This window comes from Sceloporus undulatus, chromosome 3, assembly GCF_019175285.1.
Source record: "Sceloporus undulatus isolate JIND9_A2432 ecotype Alabama chromosome 3, SceUnd_v1.1, whole genome shotgun sequence".
Taxonomy (NCBI): domain Eukaryota; kingdom Metazoa; phylum Chordata; class Lepidosauria; order Squamata; family Phrynosomatidae; genus Sceloporus; species Sceloporus undulatus.
The window spans coordinates 201,139,736-201,166,487 of NC_056524.1; the positions used below are offsets into that span (position 1 = coordinate 201,139,736).

The 26,752-nt window shown below is 41.6% G+C and overlaps 1 protein-coding gene across 2 annotated transcripts in view; it reads left to right on the forward strand.

Moving 5' to 3' along the window:
* AFAP1L2 (actin filament associated protein 1 like 2) overlaps positions 1 to 26,752 on the forward strand; it is a 122,114-nt gene that overhangs the window by 59,237 nt on the left and 36,125 nt on the right. For both annotated transcript variants that reach the window (XM_042460637.1, XM_042460636.1), the window contains exons 2-4: positions 14,212 to 14,340; positions 14,711 to 14,788; positions 22,155 to 22,249. In XM_042460637.1, coding sequence (XP_042316571.1) covers positions 14,212 to 14,340; positions 14,711 to 14,788; positions 22,155 to 22,249 — 302 coding nt within the window. The remainder of the gene's footprint in view (positions 1 to 14,211; positions 14,341 to 14,710; positions 14,789 to 22,154; positions 22,250 to 26,752) is intronic.

Sequence of the window (26,752 nt, forward strand, 5' to 3'; positions counted from 1 at the left end):
GACCCCTTTAGGATTGAATCACTAGGTGGTGGTTCAGGACCCCATTGCCTGGAGAGTTTCCAAATACAGTTGACAACCATAGTTGTAAACTTTTAGAGCAGGCTGGCCATCCTGCAGAGGAATGCTCAGCACATTCATTTCTCTAGAGGGCTTTTGAATGGTTTCCACATGTCCATATGCTGAGCTTGGGCACCACAATTCAAAAAGGATGTTGAGAAGCTGGAGTGTGTTCAGAGGAGGCTGACCAAAATGGTGAAGGGTCTGGAAAGCATGTCCTACGAGGAGAGACTTAGGGAGCTGGGTATGTTTAGCCTGGAGAAGAGACGATTAAGAGGGGATTATGATAGCCTTGTTTAAATATTTGAAGGGATGTCATATTGAGGAGGGAGCAAGCTTGTTTTCTGCTGCTCCAGATAACAGGATCCAGAACAATGGATGCAAGCTGCAGGAAAAGAGATTCCACCTCAACTTTAGGAGGAACTTCCTGACAGTAAGGGCTGTTCGACAGTGGAACACATTCTCTCTGAGTCTGGTACAGCCTCCCTCCTTGGAGGTCTTTAAGCAGAGGCTGGATGGCCATCTGTCAGGGGTGTTTTGAGTTCCTGCATGGCAGAGGGTTGGACTGGATGGCCCTTGTGGTCTCTTCCAACTCTGTGTTTCTATGAATACAGCTTCACAATGTTTTGTGCACAAATGCTTAAAAAATGGGCTTGCTTGATATGTGTAGGGACGGAGCAAGAAAAATCATCCTACTGTCCCTGAACTGTATTTTCTAAATACATTCATGACTTTGGATAGGTCCTTTACAGTTTGTACTACAACCCAGGGCACATTCACTTCCCCATTAACCACCGAAGGCACCAACTTCCACATCATGATGAAATGGGCAGGACTAAAAAGTACATCTTTCATCTTCCTCATGTATTTTCCATCCCCTGGATAGGGTGATAGACTAATAGTGAATATTATATATTTTCAAGTTTTTTAAAAACAGTCCCGTCTGTTTCATAACAATGTGTAATGCCTCTAATTCTATATCTGAATGACTATTTCAATTTATTATTACCATGATGGTTCTCCAATATAGTATAATCATAGAATCAAAGAGTTAGAAGAGACCACAAAATCAATCAAGTCAAAACCCCTGCCAAGCAAGAATACACAAAATGATTCTTACACAAAGAAACTTCTCCAAATGGACAATCAGGATATATGATATAGGATAAATGACCAAGGGTGACCTTTGTCAGTTCACATCAGGTCTTAGGTCCAAATTGTACCAACCAGTTTAGGATTTGGAAATTAAGGAGAGTTTCCAAATGTGTATGTGGAGACAGCCCTTAAATTATAGCAGACAATCAAAATAATAATCAACAGCCATGCTGAAAACACAAGAATCACTAAATTATAGTTGAGCTGCAAGGATTTCATGGAGGTTTGTTAGTGCAAAAGAGAGATTAAAGAGCTAAATATAAGTATCAAATGTTCCAAGAAGACTGAAGTTACTGGAAAAACACAAACTCCTTCATCAGCAGGGTTTTTTTCCAACACTGATGCTGAAACATTAAATCAAAACAATAACCCAGCTCTTAAATCAGTGGTAGGATTAACAATATCTTTTAAGTGTTTTATCTAATGGCTTTTTAGGGCTTCAGTGCGATTTAAGATTCCCTCTGTAGTTAATAGACTCCTGTTTATTTAAAATAGCATCTGGTTAAGCTAAGTAACAAAATATTTCTCATCTGGTAAATGGGTGTTTTGCAAAGCCTAGGATTTGGGGGCAATTACAGTAAGGGCCACCTGTGGACTGTGTCTGTGTCTGCGTTTCTGTGTTCATATGCATCTTAAGTTGTACACATTTGTTTCTTAAGATACGTGTGTGTGTGTGTATGTATATATGTCAGTGAATACATACTTCTGGCAACCCCTTGAAACTTAAAAGAAAGTACCTTAATAAACAAGGTGTGCGCTACATATATTCCACACAAGCGGTTTGTTCGCACCTTACTATGTGACCACAGCCATAGCTATGTGTTGAGGTTAGTTCAGAAGCAAGTTGTAAGACTAAGGGAATTAATACTGATTTTACTGTTTGAACCATGTGAGCAAATAATGATCTAGTATAGTTTGTCGTACCTTGGTGCCCATGGAGTGTGTTTCATGTGGAGCAAAGTGATAGGTTTGGTATTACCTGTATTTATACTGACTGTCCCAGAGGTAAAATTTACTGACTGTAAAATAGATCCATCCTTAGAATCTTACAGTCTAATATCTGGCAGAGTTTTAAGACTGCACTGTGGCCCATCATCAAGTAAATTAGCATTTCAGGTACAATGTGTGAACATGCTTTATACCCAGATCAGTTTAGGATCTCTTTCCAGTTCTGCTCTAAACAGGAAAAGTCTTGTGATGCCTTGGTCATTTTCTTAACAATTGGAAAGAAATCTGAGAAAACTCATTATTGTTGTGTACCTTCAAGTCATTTCTAACAAATAGCAGTCATAAGAATAAACCTATCACAGGCGTTTCTTTGCAAGTTTGGTTCACAGAGGCTTGCCATTGCCTTTCACTGAGGCTAATAAGCATGAGAGCCAGGCCCATAGCTAGACCTTTAGGGGCCATGGGGCAGAAAGTAGGGCTTGATAGGGTGGAGCATTAGCACGAGTCCTACCGCGCGCTGTGGGCACCATCTTGGTGCACCGCCATTTGGGGCCTCCTTTGGCTGGGGGCCCCAGGGTGTGCATGTGATTTATCCATGGTCATCCAGTGGGCTTTCATGGCTGAGCGGGGATTCAAATCGTGTCTCTCAGAGTCCTAGTCCAACACTCAAACCACTATACCACACTGGCTGTCTTACATTCAGACCATTACATGACTTTGACTACACCTCTCAAAATCCCCCAGGTGGCATGTAATGTTACCAAGCTCTCACATGAAGCTCTTTTAACTGGCAGTACTGGGGATTTAATCTGTATCCTTCTGCATGCAAAGTGTGTTCCCTATCATTTAGCTATAACACTGAGTTACACTACTGAGTATTGTTACTTGAGGACCATGCTTGCAAAAGAGGTGGACAAAGGCAATAATTATCCAGAAATTTCTTTGGCTTCTTTTTGTGAACATCCTAAATCAACAAAACTAATATACTAGCATCGCACAGGTGACAACCTTGAGTAGGACACTCTCCCTATGAAAGTGTATCACAATTGCTTTTCCTGGAACAGTGATTGTCAAAATTTGGTTCCACAAATGTGTCAGACTTCAGATCCCAGAACTTTTTATCATTGACATCCTGTCTGTGACCTCTGGGAAATAAAGTATAAAACATCTAGAAGAGCACTATCCTAGAACACATAAATTTGCCAAGCTGCCAGGAGTTGCCATATTTTTGCATGTAAAGCAATTACATTATTGATATCATTACAATAACTTTTTAAATTGAGTAATTATGTTACTGCTCATGGGGTTACCTAATGATAGCTGTGTCACAATGGAAACCAATCCATAACTGCATAAATTTAAAAGCTATTATTGTCCAGTATTCTTTCATCTGCATACTATTGGGTCAGATTTTATATTGGCTTTTCCTAATGTGGGATTGTAATATTGATGTGGCAGGAAATTGATTAACAGATCTGTCATTCTGTTAAACTTATGCAAAGGATGTTGTCTTCAAATATATCTATTTTTGAACATCGACAAAAAACAAAGTCAGAATCTACAGTGATTGAGAAAAAGATTCTGTTTGACTGAGTAAATGAATGAATTACATTGCAAAGAAGCATGTGCTGGCATTTACCTTCCTTTGAAAATTTTAACTTTTTACCAGGAGAGCCATCATTTAAATATTCTTTATTTTTCCTAGGCATTCTACAGTCCTGAATAGAATTCCATCTTTGTTGTTGTTTAGTATAGAATTGAAAATCATATTAATGTTATGTTGAAGGGAAAGGAATATGGGATCATTATTGACTCCTAGATAGTTTGTAAGATAAATTATTCTCTTGCAAGTTATTTTCTTCCCCAATATGCCACTCAGATCTCATTCCTCCTAATTATTGTACTCCTTTTTTTCTCTACTTGCCAACTGGCCACCTTGCCAGAGTATGCATAAATTGGTGTTGACACACAGACTGTTGCTCAGGTATCAGTGCTGATTGAGTGCAACTAATAAATACAAGTTTTATCCTACTTTTCTTTGGAAATGCAGAGTTGTAAAGATCATATCTCTCTCAGTCTGATCTGACCAAGAGGAAGAGCCATAGCTTAGTGACAGAGCACACTCTTTAAATACAAAGGATGCAAGGTTCAATTCTCAGATTGGAAGGCAGGGATGCCTAAAACCTGGGATGCCTAAAACCCTGTCTGCACAGGCCAAATTAAAGTTCCTCACCTAGTCCCCTCAGCTGGGAGTCTGAATAATGCATGGCCCAAAGCCCAGGTCTGGTGCAAACTGCACAACATCCAACCAGTTCAGCACCAGACGCCCTTTAGAATTGAGTAAAATATTTGTTCCGGATCTTCCAGGAAGGTCCAGAGCCCTCCATTGTAATGCCAGGTGACTATTTAAAATGCTTCCCATTCTGCCAGTACAGCCATTGCCACAACAAGCTGCTCGCTCTGTGGTCAGAACAAGGCACCCAGCCATGTGATTGACACTGGGTGCCTTGTTCTAACCTTAGTGCACTCACCTGCACTCATCCCTTCTCCATCGCCGCCACGCCCTCCTTGTGAGGGGACTGGTTCACTTGGTCTTGGCTCTCCTTGTGGTGGTAGTGGCCTCTTTATGAGGAGGCTGCTGCAAGGAAGCAGGGCTGGGTGTGCTCACCCCCCCCCCCCGGTGGGAGGATGGCCTGATCAGGTGTCATCCAGAGCAGTCTGCACCCCCACACCTCCTAGTGACACCATTGCTCCAGATCCCTCTTCTGCCAAAAGGCAGTTGTTTGTGGAGCAATGGTTTCATACAACCCTTTGGGTGTCACCTGGTGCAGTCCACACACCTTGCACCTTCCTAGTGATGCTCATGGTTGCTAGTTGAAAGTTTAGGCATAGCATGGCATGTATTTACATCATTTCCTATTTCTTGGTCTTAGCCACACCTTCTCTTTTTCTTCATCTGTATTTGGTTTGAGTAGTCTGCATTTGGTTTGAGTGCATCACCCATTTTATAGTTTGCATTTCTTTCTCTCGTCTCCATGTTTGAAGACCACATGTCACAGAACTTCTCATCATGGGATATAATGAAACTTTGAGTGTTTGTAATTAAATCTACTTAATATGTCTGTTTACAAAGAAGACTAAGAATCCTTAGTAATGCTTTATTTTCTGTTACACAGTATATAGGGGGTGGGGTGGAATTGGTTGCTGCTTTCCTTCTGTTTACAATTACAGTGCGCCTGCATTATATGTGGCTTTGAGCTTATGTGCAAAGCCGCGTGGGACACAAGCGGTGGCATGTCCCATTTGGATGAATGGGGCGTGCGTACGTGATGCGCGTGTCACCACGCCGCCACATACACAAGCCCCATTCACTTGAATGGGACTTGAACATGCACGGTATTTGGCTTACACCGTGTGTGTGTGTGTGTGTGTGTGTGTGTCTGGAACGGATCCCCCGCATAAGCCAAGGCCGCACTGTACAAATTACTCCACTTGTGAGAGATACTGCTGTCTCTCACATTTGCCGACAGACATAAGGGTTGGTGTCACCCAGTTTAGTAACTCATAGTGTCACAGACACACACATCCATTAACCTCCTTCCATACCACATGTATACAGAATCCTTAGTAATGTTTTTTGTGCTAATGTTACTCATAAATCGTAATTCTCATATATCACTGAATGTAATGGTTGTAATAGTTGTGACATAAAATAACCAGCAAAATTTAAATACCTTTAAATTACAATATCATATGCACAGAATAAACATGTTTGTATATACAGTTTCATGTGGTTAAACTGAAAATTTGGTAGAATGTGATATTTTGAAAGAAAATTTTAAAATTTTAAATTTTTTGAAACATTTTTTTTAAAAAAACATTGACATTTTTATTTTTTGAAAAAGCCTGGGTCCTTTTCTTTTTTCTGCCACTGAGCCTCATCCCACTGACACCACTTCTTCAGCGTTTTGAAATAGATACAGGTGAATGCCACAGCCCATTTCTGCCAAAAATACAGATGTTTGAAGGTCAGTGGTGTCATCACCCTTAGGGTGTCACTTGATGTGGTCCACATCCCCTGCACCCCATTAGTGACACCACTGAATATTGGTTATGCTCTGACTTATTCTAGACTAGGACAAGCAGATTCAGAAAGTTTATGACACATCTCACCATATTAACATTCATCATTGCCATAAGGCAACCAAAAAAGCTTATGATTGTTTATAATAGGGAGGAAGAAAACAGCCCTGTCTTCACAATGGTTTCTGAATGTTTCTCTTCCTTCATTTCTCTCCTTCCTGAATCCTCCCACCACTTTCTTCCATGAAGGGTTAGTGGAAGTTAGTCTGTTATTTGTTTGGTGAACTGGAAAGTCTTGTGTGCTTTCTCTGCTGCCTCTTACTTAAAGTTCAGAGTTCCTGGTTTTGAGCCGACAGCGCATCAATGAGATGATTGTCTAGACTGCCAGAACGGCCCATATTGTGCTGATCAAGTTCAGCAGTTGGGCTATCAGCCCACAAGCAACAAGGCTCATTGTTTTTATTTGCCATGTTTCATATCTTAAAGAAAGATGAGGTGACTTTTTAAGTAGGATTCTTCAAATCTGTGATTAGCTGGAAGGGTTACTTTTTACTACCTCTAATTCCCCAGTCAACATGCTTGTTTGGTCACATGTATTAATGTTTTTGTTTGTTGTGTATGATTGATACAGTTGGCCCTCCATGAATTCAATCAACCACGGTTCAAATATATTAATGGAGGGGGGGTTTTTTCAAAAACAAACCTTGGTTTTTCCATTTCATACAAGGGACACCATTTACTTTGCCATTGTATTCAATGGGACTTGAGCATCCCTGGATTTTGGTACTGACTGGGATCCTAAAATCAATGATCAACAAACCTAAGTGGACACCAAGGGCCCATGGTATTATCTCTGGATTTTTACTTCAGTTTGCAATGATTCCACCGCTTACATTGATCTCAGAAAATGGTATGTACCCCATGGGTTCCTTTCTTTTAGGACATTAAAATGTGGTCTGGTACAAGCTTTGAGAGGCTGGAAAGTCACTCACTGAAAGAACAGATTTTGATATGCTTTTGTGCAGATGCCTTGTGAACAACAGGCATTATTTTACAAATACGTTCTAGTTCCTTTGACCAGTTTTCTAGGTTTGCATTGTGTGTGACAGACAAGTCAGCAAGAAATTCAGCTCAGTAGCCATGAAGTGCTTGACAATTACCGTATCTGTAATCTTTGAGAGGTAACAAAACTAAGATGTTTACTGAAGCATACATTGCTATAGGTTGAGGAAAGATAGTGTTTATCTTCGTATGTCAGAAGTTGTGCAGGAACAGCTTGGTATTTCACTTGCAACTTCTGATGTTAATGATATCATATGCTGTAGTTGTGATTTAAGAAGTATATATCATACAGGGTGTCTGAAAATTATCTTTACAATTTTAGTTCTATATACAATTGAAACTGTAAAGATAATTTTCAGACACTCTGTAGTTATGATGTAATTAAATTCAAACCCTCTAACAGTCCTGATTTGCCAGGGACAGTCCTGATTAATCCTTGGTCATCTCACCTTTTCAACTATTTTTAAAATGCCCCCGTTTCTTTCTCTTCCTCCCACTTTCCCCCTTTGTCTTACTTCTATTGCTGCAAACTGAGTTCAACTTGAGTTCAAAGTACAAAACTAGTTTGTATTCAGTTAACATGTTTGGGTAGGGGAGAGGATGGTAAAATGGCTAGTTGTGCCCCCCCCCTCCCATGAGAGTTTACAGGTGAGTGGTCATTTTGAGGGCAAAATAAAAGTAATAAACTCAGCACGGTGAAGGAGAAAAGGGTTGATATCTCTCCGGTGTCTCAACTGCAACTACTTCTCATTTAAAGCAGCCTTCTTGAAACCAATTCCCTCCAGGAATTTTGGCTTACAACTCCCAATGGCCCCAATTTGCAATGTCAGTGGTCAAAACAGACACACACACACCCCGCACCCATCATCCTTGCTGCCATGAATCCTGTGGCTTTAAATTGGATACAGTGCTTAAATGGCAATATTATTTATTCAAACGTATTGAGTAGCCAGTTCAGCAGCATGTCAGTGTTGCTAAATATATGGTCTCCAAGTAGATTCTTCTACTGACCATCAGCATATTCATATTTTATTGGCACTCAGTCTATTTGGAAATAGATTCTCTTTGCTATGTTAATGGGTTTTAAAAATCATTTAAATAAGTAATGATGCAAAACACTTGTCAGCATTAAACTTATACAAGTGTTAACATTTTCTTTACTGAGGAATATAGAGTCCCACCATTTCAGAGTGCAGAAAAGTCTACCCCCCTCAGTATCTCTCCCTCCCTCTCCTTCTCTTTTGGAAGAAAGCCCAGGTGCTGTTTTGTTTTGAATTTTTGTGGTAAAAGTGGAGACTAAGAATATGTCTCTTAAACACCACACTTAATATTAATTTGCCGTAAACTGACTAGCCCCACAGCCAATTGTAACAAACCATACCAAATAAATAAAATAAGAAATTGCTGTTTTCCATGCCCTCAAATGTATTGACTTTTCCCCTATGTTAAAGAACTGAAAGACGTTAGAGACATTACATAACACAGAGAGAGAGAATTTAAAGAGCTTGGGAAAATTATTTTTGGAGCACCACTCCCAGAGTCGCCTAGCTGGCATGGTCATCTCCCTTGCTGTGTGTGGGATCTGAGACTTGTAGTCCAAAATAACTACCATATATAATTTATTATAAGTTGACCTCATGTATAAATTGAGGGCAGGTTTTGGAACCAAAATTATGGTTATATGACCCATACATGTCGAGGATAAAACATAGGGGCACACACCAAAGGATCTAAAGGATGAAGCAAAAGAAAACAATGTCAAAGACCTTACAAAACTCCAACAGGCATAACTGTTTGTGCTCATACTAAAGGCTGGATGGACGAGAGACTAGAGATTGGTCCTTCCAGGACAGATTACATATTTGCCTTTCACCAGGTGATACTGTAGTTCCCTTTTTTTTATAAGAGTTAAAGTACAGTACTTACATTGCTCCATGTATAAGCTGACTCAGGTTTTTGAGGTAATTTTTTTGACATTTCTAGACTTATAGAGTGTGCCTGCCCCATACGTGGGCACACTATACACGGCTTCCAGCTTACGTGGAAGCCACGTGATCATTAAAGAAATGGGGTGCACCCCCATGGTGCGCACACTGCCCCAAACCACAAGCACATGCCCCATTGTTTTCAGTGGGGCTTAAGCATCCACAGATTTCCCCTTACACAGAGGTGAATCTGGAACAGATCCCCCGCATAAGGGAATGGCCCATTGTACATGAGTATATACAGTAACCTTTCCAAACTCTGCATTTTTAGCCTCTGATTTTATTTATATTGAATCCATTGTTAAATGAAGCAAGTAAGCTGAAGCATCTTTCTGACATAGATAAAATCACTGTTGTTTTCACACCTTCTTCACTGTAGTCTGGGGCAAGTGGGCAGCACATGGTAAGGGTCTGCTTGTTGCCGGGTGGGGGGATTGTGTGTCTTGCTCCTTTTGGAAGATCCTGCCTCTTGACAAAACCACTCAGCTGTTTCAGTTGCCCTTGTCAACACATCTGTTTCTTTTCACAGTTGGAGAGAATAGTATTCTGCTGCTGTCATCCCAATTGACTTTCCCTTTCCCTATCCACAGCTGACCCTTCTCAGCCTTGGAATGCTGGCCTGGCAGGATGGGCTGGGAAATCCACAGAAGCACCCCACCATTCAGCAGCATGAATGCTTGACTCTAAATCAGCACCGTGTGATCAGAGAGTCTTTTGATTTTCTGTCTCAGACAAAGAATGAAGGCGCAGCTAGAAATTGTGTGCCTTCTGCCAAGACAGTCTACTCGGAAAATGGATGGTGTCAGCTTAGAAAATTTTGACAGATGTTTTGAAGATGCATGGGAAGGGGTGTGTGAAAGGTGGCTCTGGGGGTAAAGGAAATGCCCTTAGCATTCACTCTTTGGTGTGGAAGGATCGTAGTTTTCTCTTAAAACTCAGATTACTGTTTTATCTCATAACTACCAGACTTGATAGAAGTTAACTGTCAACTCACATTCAACTTCATTTGGGGATATCTTCTCCCAGAATTCCCTAGGCCACATGGCCAGTGGCCTTGTTAGGCCATGGATTCTGGGAATTGTCCTTGAAAGGAACTTGTCCACATTCTAGCCTCCATCCCCTTTTCCTAGTGGAGACTTCATACTAAGAGCCGATGTGATAAAGTCTTGAGCATTGTGTTAGGTCTGAAGGAGTCTTGGTTCAAATCCCCACTCAGCCATACAACTCACTTGGTGACTTTGGGCCAGTGATTTTTTTCTTTGCCTAACTTACCATGGAGGGCCTCTTGTCATGTTAAAAGCAGGAGAGGCATGTACATCATCTTAAAATCCTTTGATGCATGGCATGCTAAAATGTTAAACACAAAGAACACTGGCATTGAGAGGGGTATGAGGGCACAGTAATAGTACAAAGGAAGAAGATTGATACACTGCAGTGGGCCCACCATATTGGTAAGCTAACCATCTGTGGACTCAAGCATTTAAGGATTGCCCTGCCCCATTATTGTCAATGGCAGCGCATGAATGCAACCATGCAGACATGGGCATGTGCATGTCACCATCCTTTGACTATAATGGGGCTTGAGCATATGCGTTTTTCTCATCCATGGAGAGCAACAGAACTGAACCCCAGAGGACAAAAAGGGCATGCTATACTTTGGCCCTAATATTTTTCTGAGAACACTTTATCCTAGTCCTGGCATTTAGATAGCTCCATTGCCTGCCACTCTTTTATTAGTTCCTTTTCATTATGTTTTGCATCCTATCAGTTCTGCTGAATACTACTCCTTCTTGGTCTTCTTTCTTCTTTTTTCCTTGCAAATGTAAATAAGCTTATTCTTGCCTTTGGGGCCATTCACACTGCATTTTAAACTGGATTCCAAACCAGTGTAAATTTGGGGTGTTCACATTTGTGCTGGGTTTTCCTGACCCGAATTCAGGGGGGCGCAGTGCATATCCCCCTTAACCCAGTTTTTTTTACCACGCGAATTTCGGAGGTTCTTTTCAAAAGAACCAGGGGTTTTGCGGGAGCCACCAATGAGAACTTACAATTCGATCCCATTTGGAGCTCCCCTCTTCCTCCTCCTTCCCTCATCTGCCCCCGTCCCTGCCTTTGATCAGCCTTCCTCTGCTTGCCTTTGGCCCGCTCCTCCTCTTCCTCCTCTGCCGTGATTGCCAGGGTTGAATCTTTCCATGGCATGTTCATGTGAACGGGAATCCGGGATAAAATTACATGGAGAGATTCAATCATGGCAAACCCATGAAACAATGTAGGTTATTTCTTTAATGTGAATGGGCCCCAAATTTTAGCTCCTCTGGGCAGGGCCCCTTTTTGTGCAACAGTAAATTGCCATGCACAGTAATTAATTGTGTGTCACTGAGTCATTTCCAAATCATAGCAACCCTAAGATGAAGCTATTATGGGGTTTTCTTAGCAAGATTTGTTCAGAGGAGGTTTTCCTTTGCTTTCCTCTGAGGTACTGCATCTGCCCTGCAGAAATAATGCACTTTGACACTTTTTAAAACTGTCATAGCTCAATGCTATAGAGTCATGTGACTTGTAGTTTGTTGTGGCACCAGAGCTCTCTCACAAGAGAAGGCTAAATATCTCACAAAACTTCAGATCCCAGAATTCCATAGCATTAGGTTATGGCAGTTAAAGCAGTGTCAAACTGCATTATTTCTGCACTGTAGATGCAGCTTGGGAATGTGTGACTTGCTCAATGTGACCCAGTGGACTTCCATATCTGAGCTGTGATTTGGACTCTGTTCTCCAGAGTTGTAGTTCAGTGCACAACCATGCTGGCTGTCTATGTACATTAATAGTACTGGACAAATAGTACTTTGCTCAGTACTATTAATGTTCCAGTAATATGCACATTAATAGTTTGCTGCTGCTGCTGCTGTTGTTTGCCTTCAAGATTTCCAATTTATGGTGAGCCTAAGGTGACCCTATCATAGTTTTTTTTGGCAAGATTTATTCAGAGGGGATTTGCCATTGCCTTCCCCTGAGGCTGAGAGAATGTGATTTGCTCAAGGTCGCTCAGTGGATTTCATGACCGAGCGTGCAACTGAACCCTGGTCTCCAGACTCTTAGTCCAACACTCAAACTATTATGCCACGCTGGCTACTAGACAAAAAAACAAGAAACATTTAAAATGCCTGCCATGTTGTTCTTCTCTTCCCTTCAAGCACATGTCAGAGCACATGTTATATATAGGAGCCTGTAACAGAATCAATCAATATAGTGCTTCTGCAATGTAGTGATTAGAGTATTGTTTTGGGATTTGGGAAATCCAGGTTCAGTTCCCCACTGAATCATGAAACTCACTGTGTGATCTTGGGTCAGTCGCTCTCTCTCAGCTTTACCTACTTCGCAGAGTTGCTGTGAGGATAACATGGAAAGGAGAGCCATCTGTGCAATGCTGGATGAATGTGTCAGAAAAAAGTGGCATATAAATGTTAAACATAAATAAAGAATTGTATAGAAAAGAATGCCTTTTCAGAGTTTGGCAGCATTTCATGCTCCTAGGGATTCTAAACTGTTTTTTCGTGACTTGTCCCATAGCTTTGAACTTCATGAAATGTGTTCCTGGTTTCTTATGAAGATTTCTTTGAATTTTTCCAGTTTTTGTTTCCTTTGTGACATTTTACAGTCAGGAAGTTATGGATCTGGTGTGTCTACAAAGGATAATAGAATGGCAAATATACCCAGAGCTGGTTAGCTCTGTCCTTTCCGTCCATTAACACTAATACTTTTGTTTCTTCATCTTATACAAAAGATGTTGTTGTTCCCTTTCTAGGAGCTTATTTTAAAATGTATGTATATCACTAGTTTATGTTTGGAAACATGGTTTTTCAGACAACAGCTTCTAATATCTCCCAACCACTGGGACTAGTAGCCATGCTGGCTCAGGGAATCTGAGAGTTGCACCTAAAAGAGTAATGCCTGTTAACTCTGCCTCTTTGTTATTTTGGAACAATAATAAAACACCAAGAAGTTTAAATGTAAGGGAAAAGGCATTACTCATTTCTTGCCCTATCACTTCTCTTTTGCATATTTAAAGTATGTCTACTTAGTGTGGAGTGTGGACACCATCATTCCTTGGGCCAGTTAATAAGTCCCCGCCCCCCCTCGTGTGGTATGCATCTATTCTTAAAAATGTGTTTGGATATCATAATGGGGTGATGATGAAATCTGATACAAATAGCAAAGAACCAGCGAAGGGCTACAGCACACTGATTTGAATAAGATTTCAGAGTTATGTTTAACCAAACCTCTGTATTATTATAAACTCCAGTGAGATTAAGAAAAACAAAGAATTGTGTCAAACTTTGAAGTACAGAAATTTCATCTCTTGTGTTGCACATATTTTGTTATAAATATGTCATTTTGATATTTGTATTTCAAAAAGTTGCAGTTATTGTTGCCTGAGATTCTGGCATGCAGTAGAGGAAAATATGCAACCTCTCCTATGACTCCTGTGCTTGGGTCAGATTTTTCAAAGCAAGTCTCGTTTCAGGCTAACTTAAAACTGGGAAACAAAATGACGCTAGAAATATTGATTTTGGTTTAAAATTGGAGTTTAAATGTAAATTCTAAGAGTATATTATAGTGATTTGAGTGTTGTACTAGAACACCAAGAGACCAGGTTCGAATCTCCGCTCAGACATGGTTGAAACCTACCGAGTGTTTTTGTGTAAGTTACACACTTTCAGCTTAAGAAGAAGCCTTGCCAAAATAAACCCCTCTGTGCTAGGGTTGCCATCAACTTGCATGCCAACAACAAAATCTAAATTCTATAACTCTATAGAGTTTCATCAAGTTCAAGTTTATTCAAAGCTCTCTCTGAAACCTTTTTCTATTAAAACAGTATTCAGAGTATAGAACCATTAACAATTCTTTTTTCTATATACTTCAGCTCTGGAACAACTGCTCACAGAACTTGAAGACTTTTTGAAGATACTGGATAAGGAAAACCTCAGCAGTATGGCTGTAGTGAAAAAGAGTTTCCTTGCTGACCTCCTTCGTCTATGCACAAAATCAAGTGGTAAGCACTACTGTGTAAAAGGAACATTGGTTTTGCCAAACATGATGCTATGTTTCAGCTGTACTATTTGGGTCAGCAGGTTGCTGATACCCACACTGACCTAATTTCCATCACTTTTTAATCTTATCTAGGGGGTCTCCAAAACACCTGGAATGAGTGTTCCTTGCAAGTGCATAGTTTCTGTATGTTTTAATTAAGGTTAGCTTTGCGCAAGGAACAGCAGTTAAGAGGCCACTGAACTATAGGAACACTGAACAAAAGGAAGAACAAACTAACTGGAAAAACAATCTTTCATGACTGAGTTTTAGAATGCTTTACATGTGTGCTATGTGCATGAAAAAATAAGGAGCTTGTATTCTTTGCTTTGTAGGTGGTGATGAGGAATATATTTACATGAACAAAGTCACCATCAATAAACAGCATGGTGAACTAGAGAAATCAGACAAAGGTAAGCATTGATGTCTTTCACTTGTTTGTGCATGTATTTATGCAGATGAGAGGAGACAAAGGCACATGAGATTAATTATGCTTTCAGTCACATGTTTGACAATAATTATTTCAGACTGAGCCAAAGAACGCACAACAATTTCTGCATATGCAAGAAAATTCTTTATTTTCTTTATTAGTATGTGTTACAGTTTTGTTTGTCTTACAACATTTTAAAAAAGTAGATATAGTAGGAGTTAACCACAAAAAACAGATCACATGCATCCTTTTCATGGTTACAATGTCAAAGGATTTTTTTTAAAAAATTATTATTTTGCAGCACTACATCATAGTGGCCTAGGAACACAAATATCTTGGAGAGAAAAATCACATTGTATAAATGCCATTTGCTTTGGCCAAACTTGTAGACAACTTTGATTCATGAACCAATTTTTCCAGTATTATTAAGAACGACATGTATTAAATATTCTAGCAGCCTGCCTGGGTAAATAAACTATGATGAAATGCAGATTGCAGAAGGTGTTGTTCACACATGTGTGTTTGCACTGCATGTATAAACACTCAGATGTTTTGTGAGAATGTCTATATGTATATTAATTCCTGATTTGTGCCAAAATGCAAGAATCCCAAGAGCGCCAACGTGGTATAGTGTTTTGAGCATTGAGGGGCTGAATCCCTGTTTAGCCATGGAAGCCCACTGGGTGACCTTGGGCAAGTCCCATTCTCTTAGCTTCAGAGGAAGAAAAGAGCAAAGCCCCTCTGAACAAGGCATGTCAAGAATCCCTCATGATAGGTTTCCTTAGTGTTGTCATACATCAGAAACAATTTGAAGGCACACAACAACAATGAAGAATCTTGTTAAATCCCAGATACAGACCTGGGCTGTATCCACACTACAGAAATAATCCGGTTTGACACCACTTTAACTGCCTTGAATCAACAAATGAACTAAAATGCATCTCTCCCTGCCCTACCTTGTCATTGCTTTCCTTATGCATAGTTGTGAAAAGAAGTTCTTGTTTGTATAAAGCGGGGTGATCTCCATTAGTCCTTCAGGAGGCCTTGGAGGGCCACCCCACTACCACTGTCCTTGCTGTCACAGAAACAAACAGCAACAATATTTTTTGCCCCTAAACACCCTCTAGTGGACATGGGCATGCTTGTGGGCCTTCTTGGCCCCTAGAAGGCATTTTGAAGCAAAAAAATATAAATTTTTTGTATTTTATTTTTTTTAAAAAAATCGTTTTGACCTGTGGGGGGCTTCAGACATGATGGAAATGCTCCCCACACCTCTGAGATCATTTTGGGGCATTTCAGAGTGACTTTTCTTTTTAATTCAGAGGGCCCTGGGCTCATGGCCCACACTTTGCCCACTGCTGGTATAATGCATTTCCATACAAACAAGAACGCTGGCTTCCCTTACTTGTATGAAGAGTCACCACATAAACAAGAGCGTCTCTTTAGACTTGCCTTCTCCTTCTCTTTAGAGGTGTTGCATCCCTGTGAGACACAGGGGTGCAGGACAGTGGGGCTAAGCTCTGCAGTTTGGACATTCATTCATCCCTGATAAGTAATATCTGAACAGGCCTAAGTGCACAGACACTACATTGTCTGAGTGTAATGTGTGAATACTCTTATTGTAGTATCAAAGGCTAGTCAAGCAACATTCTCATTGCAGTTTCTAAACTCTGGAAGATATACAGTGGGCCCTTGGTATCTGCTGGCATTTAGCTCCAGGATCCCCTGTGGATAACAAAATCCATTGATGCCAAACTCCCATTAAACACAATGGCAAAGTAAAATTGTATCCCTTATATAAAAATATTTCCTTTTAGGTGTGTGTGTGTGTGTGTGTGTTCAATCCATGAATGGTTGGATAAAGAATCCATGGATAAGGAGAGCTGACTGTATGTGTGTAATGCAAAATATAACCTATAGTGCAAGGGTGGAGAATGTATGGCTCTTCAATCATCCCTCATCCAGGGCTGCCAAGAGTGGGTTTAGGGCATAGTGGAATCATTTTTGGCTCGTACAACTAGGGTTGTTTGTTTTTCAAACATCAATATAGGACTGTTCTCCCAGATCAGCTCAAGAGAGGCTGGTAAATGGTAAATGTGAGGCAGGTCTATGGTATAAAACTTACCTCAAATCTTGTAAGAGGAGGGCCTTATGCAAATGTACCAAGGTCCAACTCACACAAGATTAGAGAATTTCTGGGAACTCAGAAGTCTCGTGGGAGACCCTCCTCTTGCAAGAATTGAGGTTGAGTTTATATAGGCCTGGTTCAGACACTCCTTGGACTTGTAAAGAATAAAAGAGCAGCTGCCAGTTAGGCTTTCAACAGAAGGTTCCCCCATGCTTTTGATATGTAATTTGAAGTCTTCCTCCTCCCTAACTGTCATCGTTTGGGCCTCTGAGGGAGAAGAGAAGGCTGGCCAGTAACACAGGGGCTAGCCTGAAAGAAGGAGGGCTCCTCCCTAACCGAACGTCATCGTCGGGAACCTCTGAGAGGAGAGGAAGGCGGGGCCCAGGACAATCAGGGGGCTGGGACCTGAGAAGAAGGAGGCTCGCCCCTGCCCTAACTGTCAGCGTGGCGACTCTGAGGAGAGAGGAAAGGCTGGCCCAGTACCACAGGGGCTGGGCATGAAGGAAGGAGGCTCCTCCCTCCCTAGAACGTCAACGTTCGGCCGCTGAGGGAGAGAGAAGGCTGGCCAGACCATCAGAGGGGCTGAGCCTGAAGAAAGAGGCTCCTCCCTCCCTAGACTAGTCATCGTTCGGGCCTCTAGAGGGAGAGAGAAGGGGGAGAAAGGGGGCTGGCCGAAGAAGAGGCGTGAAAACGGCAATCGGGGGGAGGGAGAGAAAGGCTGGCCAGTAAAGGGGGGAAGACAGAGGCTCCGTCCTCCCTAACTTGAAATGCATCGTTCGGACACGTGAGGAGAAGAGAAGGCTGGCCCAGTACCAGCAGGGGCTGGCCTGAAGAAGGAGGACTCCTCCCAACCCTAACTGTCATCGTAGGCTCTGAGGGAGAGAGAAGGCTGGGGCCCAGTACCATCAGGAAGGGCTGGCCTGAAGAAGGAAGCCTCCATCCCTCCTAAACTGTCATCGTTCGGGCCTCTGAGGGAGAGAGAAAGGCTGGCACCAGTAACCATCAGGGGGCTGGCCTGAAGAAGGAGGCTCCTCCTCCTAACTGTCGATCGTTCGGCCTCTGAGGAGAGAAGAGCTGGGCCCAGGTACCATAAGGGGCTGGCCTGAAGAAGAGGCTATCCCTCCCTAAGTCATGTTCGGAGCCGCTGAGGGGAGAGAGAAGGCTGGCCCAGTACATCAGGGGCAGCCGGAAGAAAGAAGGCTGCCTCCCTAACTGGCATCGGTTCGCCATCGGAGGGAGATAGAAGGCTGGCCCATACATCAGGGGCGTGGCCTGAAAGACAGAGGCTCCTCCTCCTACTGTCAGCGTTCGCCTCGAGGAGGAGGACGGCTGCCCAGTACCATCATGGCTGGCCTGAAGAAGGACGCTCCAGCCTCCTCCCTATACCCTACTGTCAATCGTTTCGCCTCTGAGAGGGAGAGAGGCCGGGCCAGTACCATCAGGGGCTGCCTGAAGACAGAGGCTCCTCCCTCCCTACTGTCATCGTTAGGCCACTCTGAGGGAGAGAAATGCTGGCCCCAGTAACCATCAGGGGCTGGCCCTGAAAGAAGGAGGCTCCTCCCTCCCTAACTGTCATCGTTCAGCCCGGAGTGAGAAGAAGGCTGGCGGCCCCCAGTACCATCAGGGCTAAGCCTGAGGAAATAGCTCCTCCCTCCCTGTCATTGTTCGGTCCTCCTGGAGGGAGAGGAGAATGCTGGCCCAGTACCATCCCAGTGGCTAAGCCTGAAGAAGAGGCCCCATCCCTCCCTAACTGTCATCGTTCGGACCTCTAGGGAGAGAGAAAGGCTGGCACAGTACCAATCAGGAGGGCTGGGCCTGAAGGAAGAGGCTCCGCCCTCCCTGTCATTGTTCGGCCTCCTGAGGGAGAGAGAGAGGCTGCCCAGTATCCAAAATCCCCCCCAAGGGGCTAGCCTGAAGAAAAGAGCCCTGTCCCTCCGTCATCGGGCCCGTGGTCCAGGCCTCAGAGGGAGAGAGAATTCTGGGACCTGATGCCCTCCCCCCCATACCAATTCCCTTCTCCTTTGGTGTCGTTCTTTTAGATTGTAAGCCTGTGGGCAGGGGATGTCTGTTATCCCGATCTAGTGTAAAGCCGCTTCCACCGTCGGATTCCCCCCAGGGATGGGGCGGTATAATAAAGAAATCCTATGATTATTAGGAGTATTATTATTATTATTATTATTCTGTGTGCCAAATGCTTGGTGTCAGTCTCTTATGAGTGCAGCTAGTGCCTCCTGTTCTTGCTCTCGAGAAATTTTAAAAATACAGACTTTCAGGACGAAAAGATATGCAACGTAGCTGAGCCCTGAACATCCTTCTAAACTGCCAGACCGCTGTAATTTGTATCAGCTCCTTCCCTACACAGAAAATCAGCCATGCTCTCATCACTGATGTGCTATCTAGGTCACGATGAGGATTATATTCCAGACATTCCCGGATAACACTTATTTTAAAGTCACTTCACTGCCTGCCTATTAGTTTCCGGGCACAGTATAAGGTGTTGGTTATTACCTTTAAAGCCCTACATGGCCTGGGTCCAACCTATCTAAGAGATCATCTACTTCCGTATAATCCACCCCACACCCTCAGGTCCTCTGGGAGGAATTTATTACAACCTATAAAGGCCAGACTAGCTGCAGCCTCCCACAGGACGTTCTCTGCTGCTGCTCCCAGATCATGGAATGCCTTGCTGGAGGAGATCCGTCAAATTTCCAGTCTAGACAGCTTTAAAAAAGCTGTTAAGCTGGATCTCTTCCGGCAGGCCTTCCCCGAATAGAACAATCTGCTAATGATTTCTCCACACCTTAAGTATCATTCTACTATTTCCCAGTATATTGTTGTTATTATCAGTATTTTAACAATTGATTTTAAATTGTAATGTGTTTAATCCTTTCTTGGGAGGGGGAGTTAGATATAGTATTGTACAGACTGTATATAGTGTATATTGACTGCCTTTTAATCATGTAAGCCACTTTGATTGCTCCTGTAGCAGAAAAGTGGGGGTATAAATAAAAGTTTGATTTATTGATTATTATTATTCCTGTGATACTCTTCTATTGCTAAAGTGTGCGGGATTGCCACATAATGATTAATGAAACTATGGTGTTTATCAGACGAGCTCTTAAGGAGGTACTATTCCAGTGTGACTCCTCTAGCTGCCTCCTGTTGCATGCTGGGATTGGCAGTTTTAAGGAGGGGTATTTAGAATTCTCAGGCAGAGAAGTTCAGCTCCTTAAAACTGCCAATCCCAGCATGCAACAGGAGGCTGCTAGAGGAGTCACACTGGAATAGTAGCTCTTTAAGAGCATAGTGTGATAAACATCTATGATAAACTGGAACTGTGTCACAATAAACATTCATGACATTCATGTCTTGAATAAGAAACACTGGCCCGGTCCAGACACATGGGATAGGATGCCCTCATCACGTGCAAGGGGTAGCGCTTCTAGATGCCCCTCACCCCTCGCATATGATGAGGACATCAAAATGGTGGCGCCCTGTACAGATGGGAGCTGCCATTGTTACGTGCTGGACACATAGCATCCGCACATTGTGGCGCCATTATGACATCGCGAATTCACCATTGCCACACTGTGACATCATAATGGCATCACAAGAAGAACCTGGGTTCTTGCGGGTTCTTTTTGGTCCACAGGTCTGTAGGCTTCCCCGCGGACCAAAATTAGGTGCCAGGAGGTCTGTCTCATGCCACTATTATTCTTTCAGAAGCTTATTTCTTCTTATGATACAAGAGCAAGGATTGCACCAATCACATTTGTTCATTTATTACGTCTGTCCGTATAGCCACCCAGTAACATAGTGGTTCATAACTTTGGGTCTCCAGATGTGGGTGATACTGGCTCCCAATATCAGTGACCACTGGCTGGAACTTTGGGATAATCAAGTCCAGCATCATCTGGGGATCCCAATTTGAGAATCATTGCTCTAACAGATAGCTGGCATGGAAAATTATCATACTTTAGTTTTTGTGGCAGCCCTGCCTGCTTTTGGCACACACATCATTTCAGTTTAAGATATATCAATGGAGGCTCTTTCATCTGATCCTGCTACCAGGTGCCATACAATTAAGATCTTTAAAAACAAATGTCAGGAAATCCAAGAAGGAACAGGAAGGGTAACAGATGTCTAATTTATTCAGCTAATAACATCATGGCCCATTCTGGACCTTCCTCTGCTGCTTCTGCTTTAAGCTAAGAATCCATTACAGGATGTAGATGCAGACCTGTTATTGTGGCTTTCAAGATACAGTCTGAAAAGAATGGTGGTTCTAACTTTTATTTTTCAGTCCTATAAGTATTCAGGAAGGTTCATCACAGATTCGTCCCAGTGCTGCTTTAAATTACATATAACATCTTGATCACCATCGATATAGGGGGAAATGTATACCCACCATATTTAAAGATGACAAGTGGTTTGGTTTCCTTCTGATTAAATATGTTTTAAAGCCCCTTAAATCAATTCAGAAATGCAAGCATCGGAGCTTACCTTTTGTATGAAGACTGGAAATTTTCCAAATGATTATAGTTAGTATGTGATAATTTTGTAAGCAACAGCTGTGTGGTTTTAAGGAACTACTGTGCAGTTAGTAGTCATCAGTTTCCACTCACCATCAAACTCTGAAGAACAAAAGGAAGTGACTCCCCTTTTTACTTTCATATAGTCAGAGCTCTTTACTGCCTTTACTCTTCTTCCCAGAACTCTAATACATGTGGGTCCCAGAATTATGGGGTCAGCAAAGCCATGCTTCACTTGTAGTCTAACTGTAAATCGGGCTGCAAGAATTCACACACCTGCTGAGACTGTAGCTTTTTCTCATTTTGAGTTCAGATTGTTTGACTTAAGGAAAGACTGAACTGCTTGCAAGTTAGATTACTCTCAGCAACAGTAATGACAGGGTGAATACTGACAACTACTCAAATATAGACCAAGGACTTACTTGCCTTGCAAGTAGACAGATTATTTTTAAGTCATCTTGGTCTTTGCAGTTTTCTGTGTCAAGTGAAAATCTGGCAGCAAACCTATAAGCAGCAAGAAAAGAAGTCTGTAGCCTATCATTGGGGGTGGTTTTGAGTACCATAGTGGCCACAAATGTGTTCCTTAATGAATGCTGTATCCTCCAAAACAAAAGCATAGCTTCTAAGAATGTTACTGTGCTTAGTTTATGTAATGGACAGCTTGGATGTTATTTCTGTTTGGGCAAAAGCCTTAGGTCACAGGGATTCCTTGACCAATGGGGAAGTGGAGCAACATTTGTCTCCTCCTCAAAAGAGTTTGCCAGACCTTCCACCTTCCAAAATAGTAAGTCTCTCTTTGTTCCTTTATTTCCTTTACACTTCTGCTCTATAACAATAATATAAGATGTATTGCCTTATAGAATACAGAATGACCTTCAAAACAAATTGTAATAAATTTATGAATTGGGAGGGGGGATCTCAGACCTCTTTTCACTCACAAATAATACATAAGTAATTATCAGACCTATATAGAGCACAAATGTGTTCTGGTCATTGGGAAAAATGACTTATTGCAAATGTTTCCAAAAACCAAAGTGTCTATTATTTGTCTTCTCTGTTAACCTTGCCCCATTTCCAAATAGTGTATGCTAGGGGCTGCAAAACAGAATGAGATCCTCGGCTGACATCCTTGTTAGTAGTTTGAGATTAAACCATAGGGTCTTGATTCAAATGTAATAGGAAACTGTGGTTTAATTCTATAAGTCTTCAATAGTTGCCTCAGAAAGAAATGACCAGGGAGTGCCCACGTACATATTTTTTGTGGGTTTTTCGGGCTATGAGGCCATGTTCTAGAGGAGTTTTCTCCTGACATTTCACCAGCAGCTGTGGTTGGCATCTTCAGAGAACACTGGCATGCGAGCATTCCCTGAAGATGCCAGCCACAGCTGCCGGCAAAACATCAGGGAAAAACTCCTCTAGAACATGGCTTCATAGCCCAAAAAACCCACAAGAAACTATGGATGCCGTCCGTGAAAATCTTCGACTTCACATAATATTTTTGTCTGAAACCATGTCTTTGTCTCTCTGTTTTAGATGTTAGGCAATTTAAAAATTATTTACAAAAAATTTATTGTAGAATGAATTCCCAGTAACTTTTTGTAGTATGAGTCTCAGATTTATTACTGGGCTAAATTATTGCTGAGAATGGGTGAATATCATTTTGGATTTTATCTCCATTATTTAAAAACAGTTTTCTGACTAATTTTTCCTTCCCAAAACAGTACTTTTTCCTTTCAAGCACAGAGAATATTGGGCGTAGGGTTAGGAATCTTAGCTATAAGGAAGACTGAGCTATAAAAATACAGAAGACTTGAAAGAGTGTGTGTGTGTGTGTGTGTGTGGTGTGGGAGGAGGTGAAGACCTGTGGGTGGTCTGTTGAGGAAGTGGCTGTGTGAACTTCAGTCAAAGGATGATCTGAGGGATTATTACTGTGAAATTGTGCTTCAGGGATTTTAATGGATGGGTGCATTTGAGATTGCTGGGAAAAGGAAGCTTGAGAGGAAAAGAACCTTTGAGACGCATTGCACTGATTTTGTTTTAATGAACACATTCCATATCCCAAGGAGGTTTCAGCTGGTTATAACTGATAAACCATGTCCTGTTTCTGTGTTAATCTGCAACATGTTAAACCCACATGAAAATTCATGTTTGCATATGTGTTTAAATGCATGTTGTTTTTTTACATTTTGTCTCAAAATATTTATTTCTAAATGTGTTTGTTCCCTAAAATAAATGCTTAGAATGCAGTTTGATGCATCCTTTAAGCTGCAAACAGGTTTGGAGCATCTGTGACATGTGAAAGCTGGTTTAATGACTAAGAGGCTATACAGACTGCCCCTTTGAGAAGGTCTGCAGCTGCCCCTTTTCGCCCTGGATTGGAGCTGCGGCAACTGCATATTGCAGCCCCGATCTGGCCTTTGGAGGATGCAAAAAGGAGCAGCAAAACGCAGCTCCTTCTTGCACCTTCTAAAGGATGCCATATCCACCATGGTGCAGCGTGATGATGCCCTTTTGGTGCTGCATTGTGTAGATGCAGCGCCAGAGTGGTGTCATCATGGTACATACTATGTAAATGGGCATGCACCAAAATGGCACCATGGGTGTGGAATCACGGCGTCAAGCATGACTCCACCCACAGGCTGGCCTTTCTGGCCAGTCTGTAGAGGTTCTTTGTTCTAATCCACATAATAGTCCACATAACTGAGATAGCGATCAGGGTGTTCATACTGGAATCCAGATGTATCTTTTACAAGGATTCATAGAAAACATAGTGGCAACTGCAGTGGTGATGGCTGCATTTCATAGCAACTTATTGGTCCTACCCTAGCAGATGCAGCTCAGGGATCTAATGTCACTCATTGCCCATCCTTGATATTATCTCAGTGTAACAAAACTTGTGTAACAACATCAGTGTAACAAATTGAGCCATTCATTATTGATTGCATATATTAACATTATTTATGGATCCTAGAAACAGACTATTTCTTTGTGTATATTGGCATCAATAAGATTTTCCTTTAATTTCCTGATACGTGGGATAGGCAAACATTGGATTACTGGCAAAATAGGTCCTATGCAAAGCTAGTCTCTTCAGATGGAATCCATTTTGTTTAGATCTGCTTCAGAAGATCCACACACACACATGCACACTCACTCTTATCCCAGGTCTCTTCCTTCAGCCTGTTAAGCCAGCGGAATTATAGACCCTTTCTGAGAAAGAATGATAAAAGGCAAAAATGTGACAATGAATCACTGAGATTTTGGTTTTGTGGGAGCATTAAAGATTCTACAGTGTCCATATCATCATACTGATACTGCCTATTTATTACAAAAGAGTTATTTAAAAAGCGCCAGTAGCTACAGAAATTAAAATCAGAAACACAGTAACCAAAATGAACAGTGATGTTCATTTTATGTTGTCAGATAGTGAAGGTAAGGGTTTAATTTTGTTACAATGCAAGAAAAATGCAATATTCCAGTTGAAAATAGTAATAAAACATGTCATCTTCCTGGAAGAGGATAATAGATGAAGATTTGAACTCATTCAAAGATGAAAATATTACACCAACAAATTCCATCTGGTTACTTGTCTTAGTGGGGAGCATTGCAAAGTAGCTACTACTGACAAAGTGTTTTAAAGCTCTGGTTTGATTCTTCAGTATTTAAATATTTAACCAGGTTCCTAAATGGTATCCAAAATTGTCATTGCAGCTAAAATCAGTTTTTTCTGCAGTTGTATATTGTTTTCCAACTTTAATTTTGCCAAGGGACCAGTTGGGGGCTTTGTGCTTAAATTAGTTAGCATTAATATATTACTTTACCTGTTGGAAGTTCCTCTGTGGAGGAGGGTGTCCAGACTCCAGATATTGTTCAGACAAGGTAATACTGTATTGAGCTAGTTTATCTTTGAAATGAAACAGGAGGAGGAATAGAGTTGAGAACTGTGATTCCTTTTTTAAATTATTCAAGACAGAAATTGTTAAAACCAGATCTATTTTGAAATGAAGCCCAACCATTTCATGCTATGGATGAAGATAAGAACAGTTTGTTTGAAATTGTTGAAGGACTGGCATAAAGCTGGGATCAGATTAGTACTTGCCACATCTCCAGTCATAATTCTCTCTATAATTTGTGAAAATCCTGAATTCTGTTAATAGACTAAGTGTACCACACAAAACAACGTATCTTCTCTATCACTGTGATTTTATGTGGGTTATTTCAATCACTACCATATATAGGAATTAAGCACCAGTTTGTTTGTGAACCTCTCACTATTGGACATATTCTTGTTGCCTCAACTGGTAGGAGATGTACCAGACTACCATCTCTAACCTGGTACCTTCCAAATAACCTCTACAATCCCTGTTATTCTTAGCCATTATTTACCAGTGGTTGTAGCCCAACACATCCAGAGACCACCAGCTTCAGGAATCTTGAGCCACATGTACAGGAGGACATACAGTTCTTCTCTGGAAAAGCAGAAGAGAGAGGCATTTAGACATTCTGAGATGGGAGCTTAGAAGAAAACGTGGTAGTTTCATTCTCTAACAAATTCATCCTGAAAATCTTGACAATAGGTTCTCCTTGTCATTTTGCTACCACCTCTCTGCCACTTCTAGTGAATCTTGAGTATCTTATTTTCTCCCCAAATGGGCTGTGGCACCAAGATGAATTTGGCAACCATCAAGGGGTTTTCCAGTACTTGGAATCTTTTGAAAGTATTCATTTACTTCAGTATTATTTATTTACTTTCTTTTTGCTTATATTGACCTTGCAGATATCTGCTTTATTTCCAGTTTCCATTTTTCCTACCTTCCTCCTCCCAAATTTACATTTACCACAAAAGCTAAAATGCAACTGTGTAATTCCAAAATCAAGTTCAAAATAAAGAATAAGGGATTGAACTGCTCAGTCTTCTGTGTGTATGCAGTCCATTCACCTTCCTCCTAAAAGTCTTTATAATTAAGAGCTGTCTTGTAGGAGCCTATGTCTGATCTTCTTCACCAAAATTTACTGGTTTTGCTTGTGTTTTAGGGTCCCATGATAGAATCTCTTTCGAGAGAGATTTCAATTTCCAGGGATATAGCGAAGGGAGGGGGGTTCTTGGGGTCCGGACCCCCCCTTCCATTAGAAAAATGAATGGTGTGTGCTGCTGCGCCATTGCACTCAAGCCCCATTATAATGGTGGCACTTAGTCTGGACCCCCCCCCTTCCTAAAATCTTAGCTACGTCCCTGCAATTGCATGTTCCAGTTTACTTGGTTCTGAATTTGCAGCATATTAGGCTA